The sequence below is a fragment of the Rhinopithecus roxellana genome, chromosome 11, assembly GCF_007565055.1.
Source record: "Rhinopithecus roxellana isolate Shanxi Qingling chromosome 11, ASM756505v1, whole genome shotgun sequence".
In the NCBI taxonomy this organism is placed as follows: domain Eukaryota; kingdom Metazoa; phylum Chordata; class Mammalia; order Primates; family Cercopithecidae; genus Rhinopithecus; species Rhinopithecus roxellana.
Window position 1 is genome coordinate 38,246,234 of NC_044559.1, and position 22,602 is coordinate 38,268,835.

The window sequence follows — 22,602 nt, forward strand, 5'->3', positions numbered from 1 at the left end:
CCCTTCCAGGCAGCTCCAGGGCCAGCGCAGCAGATCAATAGCAATCTGGGGTGCTAGGGAGGGCGCCATCTGAGTAGTTCGGATGAACTGAACATGATGAGTTGCCGGCTGCTTCCTGAGTCCTTGGGGAAGAACACGCACCATCCACTTAGCGCTGGAGCCTGGCTGTTCTCTGGGCACTCCTACCCCATCTTCCTGGCGGGGCTTAGATGCTCCTGCCTCTTCTACCAGCTCCTCTTGCCCTGCATGCTCCAGGGAGGATGGAGGCCTCCGGGCACCCTCAGGCCAGGAGATGCTGCCCAGAGGCCCTGGGAAAGCTCTTTCCTGGCCTCTGCTTCCTCTGCTTTCTGGTGACCTACGCCCTGGTGGGTGCTGTGCTCTTCTCTGCCATTGAGGATGGCCAGGTCCTGGTGGCAGCAGATGATGGAGAATTTGAGAAGTTCTTGGAGGAGCTCTGCAGCATCTTGAACTGCAGTGAAACAGGTAGGTGCCTCACCGGGACAGGGTGGGCCTTTTCTCCGTGGTGGCAGCAGTCCCCCGAGAGCAGAGGGCTGCCTTCTAGGAGGCTGGGTCTGGGAGCTGCCTGCCTGGATCCTTCTCATGCCTACGCACTTTAGGCGAGTAACTGCTTTCTGAAACTGTTTTCTTCTTTGAAAAGCGGGGAGACTAACCACCTTTTGGGGTTGCTGTGAAGAATGCAGGAAAGGCCCTGAGCACCCAGGAGGTGCTCGGGAAAGACCAGCTCCCCTTCCTGTGTCTCAGCTCCCAGCCCCATCCAGACCAGCAGCCTCAGGGGAGGGTGGATTACTGGGAATTGGGTGGGGTGTGGTGCGTGGGTGAGCAAATCTGGGCCGGGGGTTGGGGGGCTAAGTTGCTTCTCAGGACTATGTCTGCCTGACCCAGGATTCAGTTTGCAGGGATGAGAAGTTAGGGAACAACCCAAATTGGGTTTGAATCCCAGCAGGAGCACCAGCCCCCCACACCCTCACTTCCTGTTTTAAAGTCCTTTCCTGCTGTCTGGCTCAGGTGAGTGGGGAGGTGCTGTGAGAAGACCTGGGGGAGGGGCGGGGGTCCTGGCTCTTGTCCCAGCTGTTCTCCCAGCTTGCTCTGCAATCTGTGGAGGCAAAGCTTTGTTCTCTTTGGGTCTCAGTCTGCGGGAGAGAAGGGGACCCCCCAATCTCAGGCCTGGCGGTCACAGGGACCCTGTGAGAAGCAGAAGAGACAAGGAACATTCCGGCTCTTGGAAGACAGAAGGCACTTTATAGTGTCCTTATTGCATTTTCTTTGTATTAGTCACTTGTTTCTACTCTGTGTTCCACGAAGGAAGCTTTTATTGTATTCAACAGAGCAAGATAAAAAGGGGAGAGTAGATAAATGGAAGACCAATGAGACCAGACTCTAAAAGTCAGCAGAAGAACAGGGTGCAGGGAGCTCCTCCCCTCCCACACTGGTGTGGGGGCTCCTTCAACATCCCAACCTTGCTCTGGGAACAGGTGCGGCTCCCAGGGACAAGAGGCTGGTCCAGGGAGGCAGAGTACCCCGTCTGTGGAGGGTCCCACTCCCTGCATCATTGCCAGACGGGAGCCAGCCTGCTCAGTGAACCTGGGAAATTGCTGTCAAAGGGACACCGTACCATCGCAGGGTCTAGACTACCAGCAAGTTCAAGGCTCTCCAAGCCAGCAACACATCAGAATCCCCCAGGGAGACTGCCTAGAGTACACATTCCCAGGCTTTTCTCCAAACCCACGTAATCAGGATCTCCAGGGCTGGGCTGGGAGTCTTCAAGTTTCCAGGACAAGCACAGTGGCTCACACCCATAATCCTGGCATTTTGGGAGGCCAAGGTGGGAGAATCAGGCCTGCGCAACAAGGTGAGACCCTGTCTCTACAAAAAGTTTAAAAATTTAGCTAGATGAAGTGGCATGCACTTGTAGTGCCAGCTACTTGGGAGGCTGAGGCAGGAGGATCGCTTGAGCCTGTGAGTTTGAGGCTACAGTGAGCTGTGATTGTGCCATTGCACTCCAGCCTGGATGACAGAGCCAGTCATGTCTCAAAAATAAATAAGTAAAAATAAAGTTTATCGGGTGATTCCAATGCACAGCAGGGTATGGGAACGCAGAGCTGGTCCCACTCCATTTGGTTCCGATTTTCACTGGAGATTAAAATGTTCCATAAGGGTTAGTTGCATGTAGACCCTGTGGCAAACACTTCACACGTTCTCTCACCTAATCCTCACAAGAAACCTTTATGTTAGATAAAAGTTGTCCCTCTTTTACAGATTAGGAAATTAAGGCCTTGGGAAGTTAAACAATTTGTCCAAGTTCACAAACTAGAAAAATGGACCCAGGGACTTAACCCCATGTATTTGGATTCCAGAGCCTGAACCTTTCACCACCATCTCAGGCTGTCTCTCTGATAGGGAAACTGAGGCTCAGAAAGCAGCCTCTTGTCCACAGTTACAGAACTTGTCAAGGTCAGAGCTGGGTCTGGAATTGAGGTGCATAGACTCCCAGGCTGGTGCCAGTTAAAAGGAGTAGTGACTTCCTGCTGCATGCCAGGCTCAGTGCCATTCTTTTCAGGCTGAACCAGAGTCTAGCAGGTGGCCTCTGGGGTCCCAAAGCCCACTGGCTGCCCAGGCCAATTGAGTCGTTCAGGAACCTCTCTGGGTAACCAGGATTCCCAACCCTGCTGTTAGCCCTGGAACCCAAGTTTAGGAAGTCAAGTTTTCCCAGCCCTGGAGGAGACACTCACAGCTAGCTGGTGCCCAAAGATCACAGTATGATGGTATGATGATCAAACTCCATCCAGTTTTTATTTTTATTTTTTTAGACACAGACTTGCTCTGTCACCCAGGCTGGAGTGCAGTGGCACTATCTTGGCTCACTGCAACCTCCACTACCCAGGTTCAAGCGATTCTCCTGCCTCAGCCTCCCGAGTAGCTGGGACCACAGGCGTGTGCCACCAAGCCTGGCTAATTTTTGCATTTTTAGTCGAGACAGGGTCTCACCATGTTGAAAGGCTGCACTTGAACTCCTGACCTCAAATGATCCGCCCACCTTAGCCTGCCAAAGTGTTGGAATTACAGGCGTGAGCCATCATGCCCGGCAAACTCCATCAAGTGTGATAACCTCCAGGAGTGGGGATGATTTGCATCTGTGAAACAGCTTGCTTTTCCTAAAAGCCTTTTGCTTTTTAGTACTTGAGAACCACTTGAGAACCCTGTGTGAGAGGCAGAGCAGAAGTTATCTTCCTTTGAAAGATGAAAGAGGCAGGGCCCAGTGGCTCACGCCTGTAATTCCAGCCCTTTGGGAGGCTGAGGCAGGTGGATCACGAGGTCAAGAGATTGAGACCATTCTGGCCAACGTGGTGAAATTCCGTCCCAACTAAAAATACGAAAATTAGCTGGGCAGGGGTGTGGTGGTGCGCCCCTGTAGTCCCAGCTACTTGGGAGGCTGAGGCAGGAGAATTGCTTGAACCAGGGAGGCAGTGGTTGCAGCGAGCCAAGATCACACCACTGCACTCCAGCCTGGCAATAGAGCAAGACTCTTGTCTCAAAAAAAAAACAAAAAAAAAAAAACAAAAAAAACAAAAAAAACAAAAAAAACGATGAAAGAAATAGAGGTTCAGAAAATTAAAAGGCAAAGACTACACAGCAATGCCGGGGCTAAGCTCTGGCAGGACCCCCCATGGGCCTCTCTGTTAGGTGCTTTTCTCACAGGGCTAAGTGGCTTCCTTATCTCCGTGGGGACCAAAGGCAGGACCCAGGCTGCAGAAATATTTTAAAGGACTTCAATCACCAAGCTTTGGTTTTGACACTGACCACAAGGCGAGGGGGCTGCTGGTCCTTGGGGAAGACTATCCCCCTTTCACCGGGGCGGGGCTTGTCTTTACCAGCAGAACCTTTCCCTCAAACTCTTGGTCGTGTCTTTCTCCAGTGGTGGAAGATAGGAAACAGGATCTCCAGGGGCATCTGCAGAAGGTGAAGCCTCAGTGGTTTAACAGGACCACAAACTGGTCCTTCCTGAGCTCGCTCTTTTTCTGCTGCACAGTGTTCAGCACCGTGGGTAAGTGCAAAGCCACAGTCCCCCTCACGGTGGCCCTGTGAAGGGTGGGCTTCTGGGTGGCAAAGGACACTGGAATTGGGGTATGGAGATGGCCCTCTTCTCCCTCTCTTCCCTCCCTTCCTCCCTTCCTCAAATCTATATTGCACACCTACAAATAGCAGCTGCGCTGGCCCACACTTTCGCACTGAAGATGCACTAGGCCCTGTTTTTTTTTTCTTTTCTTTTGAGGCAGAGTCTCGCTGTGTCGCCAGGCTGGAGTGCAGTGGCGCGATCTCGGCTCACTGCAAGCTCTGCCTCCCGGGTTCACGCCATTCTCCCGCCTCAGCCTCCGAGTAGCTGAGACTACAGGCACCCGCCACCACGCCTGGCTAGTTTTTTGTATTTTTAGTAGAGACGGGGGTTTCACCATGTTAGCCAGGATGGTCTCGATCTCCTGACCTCGTGATCCACCCGCCTCGGCCTCCCAAAGTGCTGGGATTACAGGCTTGAGCCACCGCGCCTGGCCCAGGCCCTGTTATAAGACGTTTATGCTGATTAGCTCATCTAATCCTCACCATGAGGTGGGTGCTGTTATTGTTTCTATACTCTAGCAGGTCCATCAATTTCAAAAAGTCACACAGTTCATGTGTGTTTGAACCCAGCCACTTGGGTCTAGACCCAGCACCCTGCTGCCTCTCTGTATGCATAACTTTCTATGCACCTGGCACATAGAAACTGGGAGGGAGATGCTTCCCCACCCTTATGGACAAAATGTTGGTTTAGTGGCCCCTTTGAGGACATGACCATTGTGGCTGGAGGGCAGAGAATGGTCAAGAGAGTGGTGGGGGATGCTGCAGCAGAGCTAGGCCTCCTGGGCTGGGGTGGGGGTGTGATGCCGCTGGGTCAGCAGTTAACTAAGGTCCCTCTGGTGATTAAGGGCTCACTCTGAGCTGGCTGGCCCAGCCCCAGCTTCCCTTCTGGTGGGGCAGCAGTGGGGCCAGGTTGCAGGGGCCAAACCAAGCCTGGCAGGAGCCTCCCCTGCCTGGGCAGGTGTCATAGGAGGTGATGGAGCTGGAGCTGCCTCAGCCACAGGGCCAGAGCCCTTGGGTCAGAGTCCCCACCAGGAGCACGGCCCATCACTCAGCCCCTGCCCCTCTTGGCTGGCAAAAGGGACTGTGGGCCCTCTCCTCCTTCAAGAGAACAAGTGCTCATCCCTAGGAGGGCCTGGCCCACAGGGGTTGCAGAGAATGGATGGGGCCCCTCATGCTGAAGGTCAGGGTGGAGCACAGTGGCCAGCCTGGGTCGAAGCTGTGTAATCTCCAGCAAGGGACGTCGCCCCTCTGAGGCTTTTACTGGGACCCGTAAGCACTTCTAGACCTGCCTCTCAGGGTTGGCTGATGGCTATGCATGTAAGTGGCAGCCAGGATGCCTTCAGCAGTGATGAACAGAAAACCCAACTCAGCTGGCTTAAACCACAAGGAGAATGTCACCTTCCAAGTCAGAAGTCCAGTATGAGGACAGCTCTAGGCTGATACGCAGCTCATGCCCAGTTCCCATTTGCAGTCATGGCACTGGGCATCAGGTTTTCTCCATCTTTCTGCCCACTGGGCCACATGAGGCCACCAAGGTCCACATCCCATCCGAGCATCACTGTGTCTTATACAGAAAGGGCTGCTGTCTCTCTGCATGGTTCATCGGCAGCGACGATGTCTTCCCGGGAGTCTCCCACTGGGCCTCCCAGCCACCTCTAAGCTGGTCCCAGGCAGGGGGATTGGAGCACCAGGATGACTAAGACTAATCGGATCTGCTCCTAAATCAGCTGGGGGAGCAGTGGGTCTGCAGGGAAGAAAGGAGGGAATGGCTGCTGGGTGGGCATCCGGTGTCTGCTGCACCCAGCTTCAGAAATAGACAGCCCCCATGTGGTTTCTCCTTTTCGCCTGAATGCTTTTTTTTTTGTTTTGTTTTGTTTTTGAGGTGGCGCTTTGCTCTGTCACCCAGGCTGGAGTGCAGTGGCATAATCTCGGCTCACTGCAACCTCCACTTCCCTGGTTCAAGTGATTCTCGTGTCTCAGCCCCCAAGTAGCTGGGATTACAGGTGTGCACCACCACACTCAGCTAATTTTAGTATTTTTACTAGAGATGGGGTTTCACCATGTTGGTCAGGCTGGTCTCGAACTCCTGACCTCAGGTGATCTGCCGACCTCGGCCTCCCAAAATGCTGAGGCACTGTACAAAGGGGCTAGAAGCTATTAAGTTTACTTTGTCTTTTTGTTTTCCTTAAGTTTTTTTTTTTTTTTTTTTTTTTTTGAGACAGAGTCTTGCTCTGTCGCCCAGGCTGGAGTGCAATGGTGCCATCTCTGCTCACTACCACCTCAGGCTCCCAGGTTCAAGCAATTCTCCTGCCTCAGTCTCCCAAGTAGCTGGGATTACAGGCACCTGCCATCATACTTGGAATTTTTTTTGTTTTGTTTTGTTTTTTTTTTTTGAGACGGAGTTTTGCTCTTGTTGCCCAGGCTGGAGTGTGATGGCGCGATCTCGGCTCACTGCAATCTCTACCTCCCCAGTTCAAACAATTTTCCTGTCTCAGTCTCCCGAATAGCTAACTATGCCATGCGCGGCTAATTTTTATATTTTTAGTAGAGGTGGGGTTTCATCATATCCATCAGGGTGGTCTTGAACTCCTGACATCAGGTGATCCATCCACCTTGGCCTTCCAGAGTGCTGGGATTACAGGCATGAGCCACCGCACCAGGCCATGCCTGGCTAATTTTTGCATTTTTGTAGAAACAGGGTTTCACCATGTTGGCCAGGCTGGTCTTAAACTCCTGACCTCAGGTGATCCACCTGCCTCGGCCTCCCAAAGCACTGGGATTATAGGCGTGATCCACCGTGCCCAGCCTCCTCAAGAATTTAGATTGGTCCAGGTGCCCTGGCTTATGCCTGTAATCCCAGCACTTTGGGAGGATGAGGTGAGAGTTGGAGACCAGTCTGGGAAATACAATGAGACCTTGTCTCTACAAAAAGTTAAAAAATCAGTTGAGAGTGGTGATGTGCACCTGTAGTCCCTGCTACTCAGGAGGCTGAGGTGGGAGCATCACTTGAGCCCTGGAGGTTGAGGCTACAGTGAGCCATGATCATGCCACTGCACTCCAGCCTGGGAGGCAAGAGTTGGCCTGGATGGCAGAGTCTGTCTCTGGCAGAGTCTGTCTCAAACAAGCAAACAAACCCGAAAAAACCTTAGACGCATCTAAGGCAGGATTTCTCAACCTCAGCACTATCAGCCTCTTGCACGGGATAATTCTCTGTGGAGGAGGCTCCTGTGCAATGTAGGATGTTGAGCAACATCTCTGGCCTCCACTCACCAGATGCAATAGCACTTTCCCCACTGTCCCCACCTATTATGGCAGCCACAAGTCTCCAGGCATTGCCGAATTTCCCTTGGGGGGCAAAATTGCCCCCTGTTGAGAACTGATCTATTGCAATCATTGTCAAAATGTGGTCCCTGAGTAACATCGACATCACTGGGAAACTTGTTAGAAATGCAAATTAATTTCCAGGAGCCATTCTAGACCTACTGAGCCAGACACCATGGCTGTGGGGCCCAGCAATCTGTAGTTTAGAAAGTTCTCCATGTGATTCTGATGTGTGCTAATGTTTGAGAAGCGTGCCCTGACTGCATGTCAGAGTCACCTGCAGAGCTTTTGCAAGCTCCCATGTGCGGCCCCTGCCCTAGACCAAATGGTTAGAATCCCTAGGGACCAGGCCCAGGCATCAGTATTTTCCAGGGCCCTCCAGGTGATTCTAGTGGGAATCTAGGCTGTGAGTCACTGATCTAATGGAAGTACATTAGCTTGGTTTAAATTCCAAGAAGGCCATGCTACTGCCCATTGTACGAGTCAATTAGGACATCATGCCGCCCAGAAATTACAACTGGAAGAGGATGTTGGGGAATGTTCCACACTGTCCATAATCAATAATGGTGTTTGAAAGTCCCTCTGGTAATACTGCTTCCTGCCCTGCATCTCTGGGTCATCTGAAATGCACCTGGCCTTAATGCTAAGAACAGGATACCTGACAGGTGTGAGGTCAGTCAATCCCCAGTCATTCCCAACTGGGTCCGCCCTCTTGGATTAGAAAGGAAAGTGCATGGGCTATTAAGTACTTACAGGCTAAGTACAGTGAACTGATTGTATCAAAATATATGAATGCATTCTAAGAAATAATGAGTTCCATTATGCATTTCCACATTCAGTAATTAGGATAGTTAATACATTCCATTTGTAGGGGTTGTGTGCTCTCTGAGACCTGCTTCCTTGGAACATTTTCAGGAATGTGACATATTGAATATTTTGGATTGCAAAAGTATCTCACCCAGAGGCAGCCAAAAAGGCTTTGTTTATAATCCTGTAAACCCACCTTCACCAAGGACAGCAGTGGATTCACAGTGCCTTCTCTGTGCTCAAATCCCAGCTCCTTTCAGACACTCCAATCCAAACCATCCTCCTGTCTTGAGATTTCTGCCAAAATTGTCTAGCCAGTCTCTACAGGTCTCTCCTCTCAGCTCCTGCCTTAGCCAAAGCCTCCTTCATCTCTCACCTGGGCAGGAAACATAGCCTCCCCACTTATCTTCCTGTGTCCATCTGAAGCCCTCCAATTTATTGTCTGTGATGCAATCAGGATAATCTTTTCAAGACGCAAACCAAGTCAGGAGTGGTGGCTCACTCCTGTAAGCCCAGCACTTTGCAGGGCTGAGGTGGGCAGATCACTTGAGGACAGGAGTTCGAGACCAGCCTGGCCAACATGGTGAAACCTCTACTAAAAATCCAAAAATTAGCCAGGCATGGTGGTGCACCTGTAGTCCCAGCTACTCAGGAGGTTGAGGCAGGAGAATTGCTTGAACCCAGGAGGTGGAGGTTGCAGTAAGCCACGCCTCTTTACTCCAGCCTGGGCAAAACAGCAAGATCCCATCTTAAAAAAAAAAAAAATGCAAACCTGATTTTGTTTCCTGTGGCTGCTGTAATAAATTTCTACCAACTTGGTGGCTTGAAGCAATAGAAATTTATTCTGTCAAGATCTGGAGGCCAAAAGTTTGAAATCCGTTTTACTGATTTCAAAAATCAAGGTATTGGCAGAGCCATGCACCCTCTGAGGCTCTAGGGGAAGCTTCCTTGACAGCTTCTGGTGGCTGCCAGCATCCCCTGGCTTGTGGCCACATCACTCTGGTCTCTGCCTCCGAGGTCATATTACCTCCTCTTCTCTGTGTGTAAAATATCTTGCTCAGGCTCTTCCTTATCAGGACACTTATAATGATACCTAGGGCCACACACACAACCCAGGATAACTTCCTCATCTCGAGATCCTTAATCATGTCTACCAAGACTCACTTTCCAAATACGGCAGCACTGACAGATTCCAGGAATTAAGACTTGGTTATATTTGGGGGCTGTCATTTTTCAGCCTTCCACACTGATCAAGGCGCTCCCCCATCTGCCATGGAAGCCCTTAGATGCTGCCTACCTCCCGGCCTCACCTTGCTCCCCTCCCCTACCTCCCTGTACACTGGCCACACTGGCCTTCTCTTGGTTCCTTAAATCTGGGTGACAGCTATACTCAGAGTGACATCTTGGTGAAAAATTAGAAAATCATATCCCTCACTAGGCAGACACAGCCCAGTGCCGCGAGCCCTGAGCTCCAAGCTTGGTAAGTGCACAGAGGCTAGGTTTCAGCTCCCAGTCACCCCCTTGGTATATGTGCAGTACACAAGTTGCCCCACTGTCGCTGTATGGATAGCCCTTTGTTGAACCTGCCATAGGGTCTTTGCACAGGCTGCTTCCTCTCTCTTCACCTGGGTAGTGCTTAGCCTCCTGCCAACATCAGCTCAAAAATCCCCTCACAGGAAAAATCTTTCCTGGGCCCAAATCCAGGATGGGTGCCTTGCAGTTGTTTTTTGTTTTCTTTTGAGACAGAGTCTTGCCCTGTCACCCCAGCTGGAGTGCAGTAGCACGATCTCAGCTCACTGCAACCTCCACCTCCTGGGTTCAAGTGATTCTTGTGCCTCAGCCTCCCAAGTAGCTGGGATTACAGGTATGCACCATCACACCTGGCCAATTTTTGAATTTTTAGTAGACACAGGGTTTCACCATGTTGGCCAGGCTGGTCTTGAACTCCTGACCTCAAATGATCAGGAGCCTTGGCCCCCAAAGTGCTGGGATTACAGGCATGAGCCATCGCGCCTGGCCCAGGATAGGTGCCTTTGTTCTAATCATTCATGGTCTGCTTTTTCACTTCCTGTTATTGATCTCCATTTGTAATTCCATACTCATTAGTGTGGTTTTTAAAATTAATGTCTGCCTCTCTTACCAAACCAGAGGCTCAGACGGGTCATATCCCATATCCATTTTGCTCAGCACTATGCCCCCAGTGCATGCAGTAAGCACTCAATAAATAATGAATGAATGAATGCAAATACAGAGTTAACTGACACTGCCATCGAATGGTACCTAGTGGAACCAGCCAGAGTGGCATGGAGTGCTCTGGGATGGATGCAAACTGATGAGACTGTTTCAGGGCCACAGCTCCCTCCTGGACACTTGGGACTCTGGTGAGGGTGGGCAACCTGAATGCCCACCTGCTCTTGGAGGGCAGAGCCCGAGGCCAAAGTGTGCCACAGGGAGCTGCACTTCTGGAGGAAGCTGGGGCTTAGCCAGCTGAGGAGTTGCCTTCAGATTAATTTACATAATTGGGTTGGGTTTTTCTGTATTAATCATCCTTTATGACATCAAAATTAAACACAGGCATTAAATATAAAAGCTTTGTCCTCTGCTTGTTGAAGTCACTGATGCTTGCCTGCTCCAGCAGATCTAGCCACTTGTGCTGTGGGGTTTGAGGTCTGTCTGCTTCTGCCCCTCTGTCGGTGCAAGGGGAGGGGCTCCTGACGGGGATGGAGACCTCAGCCCATCCCTTCCTTTGTTTTGCTGCCAGGTTCTCTGATTGAATGGTCCTGCCCCTGGATGCTCCTGAGGGTGACAGCACTGGTTGGGGGACCTGAGAGTCCTGTGGATTTGACCCCAACTCCACTGTGTATCACGTGTATGCTCACGGGCAAGCTACTTCGTTTCTCTGTGCTTCAGTTTCCCCACCTGTGAATGGTGATAACAATACCTCCCTATGAAGGCTGACTGACACCCAGCCCACAGAAAGTGCTCACTAGGCAGCTAAGGTCTGGAGGGTGAAGACACAAGTTATCAGTTGCGCACTGTGTGTATAGCACGGGCCTCATGTAATCCTCCCAGCTAGTCAATATGCAAAGTAGGTATTGTCATCCCCATCTTACAGATGAAACCTGAAAATGTGAGCAATTTTTTTTTTTTTTTTTTTTTTTTTGAGACGGAGTCTCCCTCTGTCGCCCAGGCTGGAGTGCAGTGGCCGGATCTCAGCTCACTGCAAGCTCCGCCTCCCGGGTTTACGCCTATTCTTCTGCCTCAGCCTCCCGAGTAGCTGGGACTACAGGCGCCGCCACCTCGCCCGGCTAGTTTTTTGTATTTCTTAGTAGAGACGGGGTTTCACCGGGTTAGCCAGGATGGTCTCGATCTCTTGACTTCGTGATCTGCCCGTCTCGGCCTCCCAAAGTGCTGGGATTACAGGCTTGAGCCACCGCGCCCGGCCGCAGTCAAGTAATATTATCATAAATAGCAGAGCTGGGATTCAAAGCAAGGTCAGTCAGAACCTAGATGCTGGGAGGCTCATTGCTTCATTAGGAACATGTTTGTCTAATCTGCTAAGCAACAAATAGCTCTGAGGGCAATTGTATTTTACTCATCTTCCATCTTTGTTTTTCCTAATACTACGCACACTGCTGAGCACACCATGGGGACACAATAAATGCCTCTTACATAGAAACAAATAGCCCAGTCCTCTTATGGAGGACAGGAGTGGCTTTTTTTTTTTAAGATGGAGTCTTGCTCTCATCCCCCAGGCTGGAGTGCAATGGCACAATCTCGGCTTATTGCAACCTCCACCTCCCGGCTTCAAGTGATTCTCCTGCCTCAACCTCCTGAGTAGATGGGACTACAGGCGCCCGCCACCACGCCTAATTTTTGTATTTTTAGTAGAGACGGGGTTTCACCATATTGGCCAGACTGGTCTCCAACTCCTGACCTCAGGTAATCTGCCCACCTTGGCCTCCCAAAGTGCTGGGATTACAGGCATGAACCACCACACCCGGCCAAGGGTGGCTTCTTAAAAGCCAGCAACTTCACAGAGAATAAAAGTGGCGTCAGATATGATAACAAAGCCATCCATCCTCTCTCACTTGTATTCATCCTGTCCTTCCAGATCAGCTGAGGCCTTCCTTCAGAGGGTGCTCAGAAATGGCCAGAGCAGAATCAAAGGCAATCTGTCCACCCCAAACCTGTGCTGGTCCCCTGCCAAGGACATTTCAAGTCAAAGACCTGGATATCAGTTGCTCCTCATCCTAAAGGGAAGCTGGGTTTCACTCCTTTCCCTCCCAGCAAAGCAGGCCTAATGCCAGACCAGTGGCTGAATGCTTTGAGATGAGTATTTTCAAAAACATTGTGTAAAATGTCATGCCAAGGAGGGGAAATGGCAGAAGGTCTCTTTCAAGCTTTTGGGGGGAAAAAGGGAAGGGGCCAGATGCAAACTAAGTCCATCTTCTTTTTCAGGCTATGGCTACATCTACCCCGTGACAAGGCTTGGCAAGTACTTGTGCATGCTCTATGCTCTCTTTGGTATCCCCCTGATGTTCCTCGTTCTCACGGACACAGGTGACATCCTGGCAACCATCTTATCCACATCTTATCATCGGTTCCGAAAATTCCCTTTCTTTACCCGCCCCCTCTCCAAGTGGTGCCCCAAATCTCTCTTCAGGAAAAAACGAGAACCCAAGCCCGCAGATGAAGCTGTCCCTCAGATCATCATTGGTGCTGAAGAGGTTCCAGGCCCCAAACTTGGCACGTGTCCTTCACGCCCAAGCTGCAGCATGGAGCTCTTTGAGAGATCTCATGCGCGAGAGAAACAGAGCACACTGCAACTTCCCCCACAAGCCATGGAGAGGAGTAACTCGTGTCCTGAACTGGTGTTGGGGAGACTCTCATACTCCATCATCAGCAACCTGGATGAAGTTGGACAGCAGGTGGAAAGGCTGGACATCCCTCTCCCCATCATTGCCCTTATTGTTTTTGCCTACATTTCCTGTGCAGCTGCCATCCTCCCCTTCTGGGAGACACAGTTGGACTTTGAGAATGCCTTCTATTTCTGCTTTGTCACGCTGACCACCATTGGGTTTGGGGATACTGTTTTAGAACACCCTAACTTCTTCCTGTTCTTCTCCATTTATATCATCATTGGAATGGAGATTGTGTTCATTGCTTTCAAGTTGGTGCAAAACAGGCTGATTGACATATACAAAAATGTTATGCTATTCTTTGTAAAAGGGAAGTTTTACCACCTTGTTAAAAAGTGAAGGTTTCATTATCTCTCAGATGACAGACACTGGCTGAGCTGGTTTTCTTGTGTTGTCTTTCAGGGTCATGCAGCCTGTCACCTGAGACCCCGAGTCTTGGAAGCAAATCCCTTATGAGAGCCGAGTTCACTCTTGAGGCCCTGCAGAAATTTGGCCAATGCCCTTTGTGTCAGGGCATTAGGAAAAAAACTATCACCATTCCCCAAAGTCCAATTAATGTATCTGTCCTCCTTTTTTAAACGCACCACCTCATGTAGATGAAGCAACCTTATGGATGCCACTGCTTTTCTTGAAATATGAGAAACAAAACACCTTTATTCTTGGAAGTTGTACCTTCAGTTAAATTAAAATCTTCCTGAGTTGTTCTTTGTTACCCGAAAAAGAACTAGTGTGAACATCCTCTTTTCGTGAATGACTGCATGAGTGCATGTAAGACCAGCCCAATCCCAGCCCCTGTAAAATACATAGATGTCGGGTGTCACCAAAATGGCAAAGTAGAAGCAATCTGGCTTCACTGCCCCCCATAGAAAACCAAAAACAACAATCTAGTGCCAAGATGATAAACATCAATATCCCAGAACTCAAAACTGAGGCTTTGACAAACCCTGGGGCCACAGAAAAGTGAAAAAAACTGAGCAGAAGGTAGTAACATCCCTTCCCCAAACCGTAAGTCATCATGCAGAAAAGTTCCCTGGACATTTCTACTCTGGAAAAAGTAAGATCAAGCCAGCCAGCCAGCTTCATCATCTTGACTACCTACTCAGGAAAGCTTTCCTGCCTCAACCCACAGGAAGAATCATGAATACCTGTAGGGTGAGGGACCCCCTGAAAGCCTCTGGAGTCACATAGACAGTGGAGGTGGGGCTAGCAGCCTAGTGTGTGAAACTCTGGGGCTACTATTCATCTCAGACAAATAAGACACTGAGTCAGAGAGGTGGTTCAGCAGTATCACATTGTAAGAGGCACTCTCCACAAGCCCTCTGGCCATGAACCCCTAGCCAGCCTCCCCACACAGCTGCAGAATCCCCTTTGGTGCCCTTTATCTGTGAAAAGGCAGAGCTTTGAACTTTTGCAAGAGTCATGACAAACCTGGGCTTAGGGTGCTATTTAGTGCTGAAAAGGAGGTAGTGATCTAGAGCTAAAGGAATCAATAGGCAAAGTGCACAGAACATCTAAACACGCATATGCTAAAGAGACCAAACTAACCCAGGCAGCAAAGACCGGAAAAAATAACTAAACCTTCAATGTGAAGACATATGTGTACATGCATAAGAAACTGCTAACACCAGGAACCACGACTTCTTCAAATGGACAAAGCAAGGAGCCAGTGAGTGATTGACCCAAACAAGATGGCAATCTGTGAGCTCCTAGATCAGGAATTCAAAACAGCAGGCTGGAGGAAACTCAGCAAACTCCAAGGTAACACAGAAAAGCAATTCAGAAACTTATCGGAGGAATTGAACAAAGAGATTAAAATAATTTTAAAAATATCAAACAAAAATCTTGGAACTGAGAAGTACATTAGCTGAACTAAAAAACACATCACAAGGTCTCAACAACAGAACAGACCAAGCAGAAGAAATAATTAATGAACTCAAAGACAGGCTATTTGAAAATACAGTCAGAGAGAAAAGAAAACAGAATGAAAGGAATGAAGAATGCCTACAAAATCTAGAACAGAGCCCCAGAAAAGCAAATCTAGGAGTACTGGCTTTCAAGAGGGAATAAGAGCAAGGGGGCAGAAAGCGTATTCAAAGAAATAATAACAGTCACCTTTCCAAGTCTAGAGAAAAAATATAAATATGCCAGGTACAGGAAAGTCAAAAATCACCACATAGATTTAGCCCAAATAAAACTACCTCAAAGCATAGAATAATCAGACTCTCAAAAGTCAAGGACAAAGAGAAAATGCGAAAAGCAGCAAGAGAAAGCAAATAACATATAAAGGAGCTCTGATTCATCTGGCAACAGACTTCTCAGCAGAAAGCATACACACCCAGAGTGGGTAGGATGACATATTCAAAGTGCTGAAGGTAAAAAAGACCTGTCAACTGAGAATACGGTACCCAGCAAAACTGTCCTTCAAACATGAGAGATAAAGATTTTCCTAGACAAAAGCTGAGGAAATTCATCATCACCAGAACCGTCTTACAGAATCGCTAAAGGGAGTTCTTTAATCTGGAAAAAAAGAACATTAATGTGCAACAAAGACATCATCTGAAGGTACAAAACTCACTGGTAAAAGTAAATACACAGACAAATTCAGAATACCCTTATACCGTAATTGTGGTGTGTCAACCACTCATTTCTCTAGTATGAAAACTAAAAGACAAATATATCAAAAATAATAACTAGAACAATTTAAGAGATAGGCAATATAAAATATATAAATTAAGACAATAAAAAGTAAGAATACAGGGGAATGCAGTTAAAGTGCAGAGGTTTTTCGTTTTTTCCTTTCTTTGTGAACAAAATTGTCATCTATTCAAATAACTTGTTAACTATAAGATGTTTTTTATAAACCTCATGGTAACCACAAAGCAACCACAAAAGCTAACAGATACACTAAAAATGAAAAGCAAGGAATTAAAACATACTACCAGGGAAAATCACTTCAAATACACTGATGCTACAAAGTGGAATTGACACCTGTGTTCACAGAAGCCTGAGATATTTCCAGTGGCCACATTCTGTGTACGTCACTTTTCTCACTAATTGGCATATGAATGGTGCCTCTGGAATGAGTTGGCCTCTGAAAAAGATGCCTACATGAATGGATTAGTACACGGGAATGCTGGCACTTATTAGGCAGACACACTCCTAGGTTGTTCATGGATTGGTTGGCATGTGAATGGGCTGGTCTGTGTAGTAGATGCTGCAGGTGCCCTACCCATATGTCTTGGCACTCCAACTCCCTTTTACCTGATCATTTTCTCTGGCCATGAAAGCATGGGCATGTGCGGGGGTAACTAGAAGTGCCAAGGAGTTAATGCTTCTGGGAGCAGCCCTCAATCAATGACTGATGGGAGCTGGTGGATATATGGTGCCCAGTTCCCTTGCCCCTCCCATGGAATAACTCTGTGGCATGTTCACTACTGATACTGTCTCCCCAAGTTCCCCAGTGGACCTGAGCCCCAGTTGCTCATCAGCACACCCTGTATTGACCCCGCTTCATCTCCCTGTCTCACTTCTTCACTGCTTTACTGGGGCTTCGTGAGAGTACCTCCAAAAGAACCACTCACTCATATCCTTGTCTCAGGGTCACTCCTGGGGACCCCAGACTGGGAGAGGATGTAAACAAGTCAGTATGTGAACTGGTTGGCACACACATGGAATAGCACAAATCTTTTACTATTTCCCTTGTTGGTTATTAGAAATTTTGTTTTGTTTGCTTTGAGATGGAGTCTTGCTCTGTCACCCAGGCTGGGTGCAATGGTGCAATCTCGGCTCACTGTAACCTCCATCTCCCAGGTTCAAGCGATTCTCCTTGCCTCAGCCTCCCAAGTAGCTGGGATTACAGGTGTGTGCTACCACACCCGGCTAATTTGTGTGTATGTGTATGTGTGTATGTATGTATATTTACATATATGTATATATTTACATATGTATGTATATATTTACATATATATATTTTTTGAGACAAAGTCTCACTCTTGTCCCCAGGCTGGAGTGCAAATGGCATGATCTCAGCTCACTGCAACCTCCGCCTCCCGGGTTCAAGCGATTCTCCTGCCTCAGCCTCCCGAGTAGCTGCGATTACAGGCACCTGCCACCACACCTGGCTAATTTTTATATTTTTAGCAGAGATGGGGTTTCACCATGTTGGCCAGGCTGGTCTCAAAGTCTTGACCTCAGGCTATCAGCCCACTTTGGCCTCCCAAAGTGCTGAGATTACAGGCGTGAGCCACCACGCCCGGCCTAATTTTTGTATTTTTAGTAGAGGTTTCACCATGTTGGCCAGCCTGGTCTCAAACTACTGACCTCAGGTGATCTGCCTGCTTCAGCCTCCCAAAGTGCTGGGATTATAGGCATGAGCCACTGCACCCAGCCTAGAAATGTTTTATGATCTTGCTTGGAAGAATCTTGCAAAAATCACTGTGTTCTATGATTAGCAAAATCAATCAGTTCCTGCGTAAATGGTGAACATTGCTACAGGGCATAGCATACAAATTGCAAGAACCAAGAAAAAAATGCCAGGAGGTTCCCATTTGAAAATAAAATAAGTACCTGTCTTTTAAGTCTTCTTTATTTGTCTTAGGTCTTGGCCAATGCCAAGGCTATCTCTCAGAGGGGTCTTTCTGGATCTTTCCCCTCTTCCCTACAACTAGCAGGCTTTCTGCCCCTCCAACCTTTAAGACCTACCTCTGGCAACGGAACTGACAAGGTGTAGGCAAGAACCAGTGAAAGACAGAAAGCACCAACAGTGGGATTTCAGGGAGTAGTCATAGGCACTAGGGTTTCTGTGGAGTTTCTCGACATCCCTCAGACCACATTAGCCCAATTAAGGTACAGAAAAAGCTTGAACCCAAATGCAATCAACACTGGCCACTCAAGTAGGAGCCCATGATCACACTGAAGGGCTGTTCTTTCAGTTCAAACATTCACTGAATGCTGGCTATTTTCCAGGCTCAGAGTGTCCAAAGATGAATCAGCAGCATCCTCAGAAACAGAGGTAAATTCACTACCAGTTATACTGGACCTCTCAGCCACTCTCTTCTTGAGGCAATAGCAAGTGCTGTTCAAATGCAAACATGGTGGTTGTCAGGGGTCCACATTATGCAAATTAAAGGTCATGATTATTTGCTTATTTGCTAGTTGGAATTCTTCCATGGTTCTGAGGAAACGGTCCACTGTGCCCCCCTGCCCCTTGTTTCTTGCCTCTGCTTGAGCTGTTTACTTCTGGGCCCCTGTGCGGACATATGAATTTGTTCCTTCAAGCCTTTGCTGAGTGGTTCCCAACCCTGCCTGCACACTGACACCTGGGGAGTATCAGACATTTCATAGCATTCCCCTCCCTGCCATCTTAGTGAGTGCAGGCTGCCCTAACAAATTACCCTCCCTGCCGTCTTAGTGAGTGCAGGCTGCTCTAACAAATTGCCATAGACTGGGTGACTTCAAAAACTACAATGTATTCCTCATGGTTCTGGGGACTGGAAGTCTGAGGTCAGAAAGCAAGAATAGTTGGATTATTGGTGAGGGTCCTCTTCCTGGGACATGCATAGAGAGAGAGACAGACAGAAAGAGGGAAAAAGACAGAGATGCAGAGAGACAGACACACAGACAGGCAGGCGGACAGACAGGCGGAGAGACAGGCAGAGACAGGCAGGCTGGCAGAGACAGGCAGATCTTGTGGCTCTTTCTCTTTTTATAAGGACATTAATCCTATTATGAGGGTTCCAACCTCATGACCTCGTCTACAGCTAATCATCTCCCAAAAGTCCTACCTTCTCATACCATCACATTGGGGTTAGGGTTTTAACATATAAATTTTGGGGAGACAGACATTTAGCCCAAAGCACCCTCCAGGATTCAGACATTCTTCATCTGGGGTGCCACTTGGACACTGGGGTTTTAAAAGGTCTCCCAGGTGACCCAATATGTGGTCAGAATTGAGAACCAGGGCACTAGTGGCTCTCCCAGCCTGAGGTATCCTTCTCTCTTCTGGGATGAATGAAGTCGTACCTTCCAGGCTCGGTTCACATGTCACCTCCACTAGGTGGCATCCCCTGACTCCTGAAAGCAGTCACCCTTGTGTGCTCCATGCTCCCACTCCGTCCCCTGCTACCCCTTCCTGTTACAGGATAACAAGGTTCTCACCTGTCCTCTCCTCTCCAGACTATGAGCTGCCCAAATAAAATGATCGTGCGTTTGTTCATCCTTATTGCTTTTTTTCCCTTTTAATCCTCAAATCTCTACTCTGCAGCATCTTCCACGTAGAGAAGGACCCTGGGTGGGACTTAGGTACACAGAAAAACCAAGGAGAGCAGCCAGCGTTTGCTGCACACCTACTGTGCACCAGGCCCTGTGCTGAGTCCTGCGTGTGCCTCTCATCCAATGCTCCCTGCAGCCTCCCTGTGGGGACAGTTTGTGAGAACAGCAGCCTGGGGGAAGCATGAGGGCTTGGGTCCTGGGCAGGGATGCTGAAGCGGGTAAGGCCCTCCAGCCAGCGAGGCCTCCCTGAGACTGGAACTGATCCTGTCTTAATAAGAGGTAGTATTTCGTCTTCTCCAAACTCAGGTTTCTCTTGGTGATCCCAGGAGGCTGCTTCTTGCCTGGCTTGGACTCCACTTGGGGGATCACCGACAACTGTTCAGCAGCACCCGGCTCCATGGGAGGGCCTGCGGGGTCTCAGGTTGGCTAAAGTCCACCTCCGGAAATTGGGGGTCCTGGAAATTGCCCCGGAAGCTCCCGGACTCGGGAGGGGATTTTGACGGTCACGCACTGCATCTCCTACTCACGGGTGCAGAAGTGCCCTGCCCCGCTTGCACATCTCATCTCCAGCCTCCCGGTACCTGGACCAAAGCCTTCGGTGCGACTCACCCGGCCGCTGTGGTGATCGTGCCGTTCAGTGGTCCACCAGCCCTGCATGCCGTATTGTTAGTGCCCTCCCCCACCTTTAAAATACGAAGAAACTGAAGATCAGGGCCAGTGAGAGATTTTGTTCAAGATGACACAGCCAAAGAGATGCGGCGGGGGCGGTCGAGGAGGAAGAGGGGTCCCTCGGGGGAGGCCCAATCCCCGGGGACCATAGGAGCTGCGAGAGTGGGCGCTCCCAGAAGAGGCGCAGCTAGTCCAGGCCAGGCGCCCCAGGATGAGGTCGTGACTCGAAGGTCGCGGGGTGCTGGAGCTGATGGAGGAACCCTTCCGCACACGCCCGCGGCCCCTAGGCTCCCGCGACCCAGTCGGCTCCGGAGGGGTCGTGAGACCGGGCTGCGCTTTCCCAAGCGGCCACCAGGTGGCGCGGCCAGACCGTGCGGGCCCCGAGCTTTGCGCCAGCAGGTGGCTCGTCCCACACTCCCCGCCTTCGCCGCCCACGACACGAGGAAGGGTCTTCCCGGGAGAGGACACGTCCCGCCGCGGTCCCCAGGGAGGGCTCCCCCCTCCGACTCCAGCCTTCCACCATGGACCCCTGAGAGGGGACACCTCGGACTCTTGTTCTCACCTCCGTCCCCGCGAGGGGCGCTTCGCACCGCTGTCTCCCCAAGCCCAACTCCTGCCAAACTCATCCCAGCACCCCCACTAGCTTCACCCTGGCCGCCTCCTTCGCGACCCCCCAGCCTCTCTGCGGGCCTGCGGGCAGACGAGGTGCAGCTCGCAAGCGACACCTGGGAGCTCCTCGTGTCCGGATGTCGCGTCCCACCTGGAGCCCCCTGCCTCAGGTGGTCAGGAGCCAGGTCTAAGAATGGCCGGGATGCTGGGGCCGGGGCTTTGCTTCCGGTCTCCAACCCTGCGGTGATTCTCAGCTGGGGTCGAGAACCCCTGCCTTCACCGGAGCGCTAGGGCCAGGAGAGCCCAGACAGGAAGGGGACTGGAAGGGCCTCGCGCTTCCTAAGAGGGCCAGTGAGAGAGGAGTCACTCGGACGCAGGAGACCTGGCCGTGCCCCTGCCCTGCTGGGTAACCTCACACAAGTGGAGCCTGCTTCTGGGTCTGTCCGGGGATGGGCCAAGGCAGTCCCTATGGTCCTGCCTTGTCACCAAAGGGCAGCTGCTACTTTCATGGGTGGGAAGTAGGTGTGGCCTGTCCTTCTAGGGCACTGGCATGTGGGCTGCTGAATGCATTGCTCTGTGCTGGGCGCTGCCTCTGCCTAGTAGGGTGCCTGGCAAATGGGAGGACGGGAAGGAAGCCAACATTTAATGAGCAACTAATACGTGCAGGCTGTGTACCCACGTCACACATTTAAACCTTCTCAGCTGTGCCTGTGTGGTTCTCAGTGATCTGCCCCTCGCTCTGGCACTGTGCTGGCATGCGGGGGGGGGGGGGGGCACTCGGTCAACAACGGTGCACGAATGAATCCCTGTCACCAATCTCCGGAGTAGGTTATTATTGCTGCCTGGGTCAGAGGCTTTGCCCCTGAAGGCTTGTGCTGGAGCCCTGCTCAGAACTGTAGGAAACTTCCCTGACACTGTCCCTTCCCCAGGTCAGGTGGGCCAGGCTAAACTCCTGAAGGTGGTGCTTTAGAGAGCCCCTGTGGTCCTGCCTGGTCACCAAAAGAGTAGCTGCTACTTTCATGGGTGGGAAGTACGAGGTGATCTGACCTTCCAGGGCAGAGACATCCATTGACTCCCAGCAAGGGAGCTGTTAAGGGCAGAGATTATTTCCAATTACTGGGAAGCTGAGGAAGCTTAAGCTCAGAGTTCCTTGCTTACTTGAAACCTCATGACCGGGAGAAGCCCTGGCAACACGCTCACATGATTGTATGTTTCTGTATTTGTTGGCATTGTGAAGTGCGTAATTTGTTATTTCTCATTCTAAATGAATATTAATGTTCATACCTAATTTTGAATGGACAACTTCATGGTTTCTTTTTTTACTTAAAGAGAGCCCCTCACATTGCATAGGCGGCCACCAGACCTGACCCACTCCTGGCCAAGAGGCATTAAACAGGAAGAAATGCTGTCCCAGGGACAGTCCCTTAAGCCAGCTTCCTGTTGCCTTTTCCAAAGTCCTCCCCAGATGGAGGTCCAGCCACATTTCCATCGGGCACCAGGCCCCCTCCTGCCACATCAGCCCATCCCCACCTGGTAGAATTAATTTTAGTGTTACCGGATGGAGAGTCTTGACTGAGTTGTCCAGGTTCTTGGTGCGTTGAACAAAGCAACAAGAGAAGGAAGCAGCCAAGGCGCAGAGAGCGAGCTGGAGCAAACGGCTCAAAATCCCTGATTACAATGGTTGTTAGGGTTTTTATTAAGCTAGAAGAATTTGGTAACACCCCTACGTGCCCCTTAAAGGTTTCCAATTGGTTACACCCTGTGAAGGATTGGCCCTCGACCAATCAGAGGCTCAAGTGAAGACTTCTGTCTTGGTATCAGAGTGAGCAGGTGGCCTGGATGCTGCCTAATCTTGCCCAGAACTGGCTGC

General features: G+C 50.1%; 1 protein-coding gene and 1 long non-coding RNA gene across 2 annotated transcripts in view; one reads left to right on the forward strand and one right to left on the reverse strand.

The window, feature by feature from the left end:
- Window positions 1-22,388, reverse strand: part of LOC115900443 — a 56,664-nt gene extending 34,276 nt beyond the window's left edge. The window contains exon 1 of the long non-coding RNA XR_004060127.1: window positions 22,288-22,388. This is a non-coding gene — a long non-coding RNA (uncharacterized LOC115900443). The remainder of the gene's footprint in view (window positions 1-22,287) is intronic.
- Window positions 261-13,523, forward strand: KCNK18 (potassium two pore domain channel subfamily K member 18). The gene is made up of 3 exons (XM_010388884.1): window positions 261-483; window positions 3,935-4,063; window positions 12,724-13,523. The coding sequence occupies exons 1-3, from the start codon at window positions 261-263 to the stop codon at window positions 13,521-13,523; spliced, it is 1,152 nt and encodes a 383-aa protein (XP_010387186.1).
- Window positions 22,389-22,602: the final 214 nt, after the last annotated feature.

What these genes read in the sequence shown, in the direction of transcription:
- KCNK18 (XM_010388884.1), top strand. Translation starts at nt 261, where the DNA reads ATGGAGGCCTCCGGGCACCCTCAGGCCAGGAGATGCTGCCCAGAGGCC. An exon ending in CTTGAACTGCAGTGAAACAG is followed by an intron (nt 484 to 3,934) that starts GTAGGTGCCTCA and finishes GTCTTTCTCCAG; the next exon opens with TGGTGGAAGATAGGAAACAG. An exon ending in CACAGTGTTCAGCACCGTGG is followed by an intron (nt 4,064 to 12,723) that starts GTAAGTGCAAAG and finishes CTTCTTTTTCAG; the next exon opens with GCTATGGCTACATCTACCCC.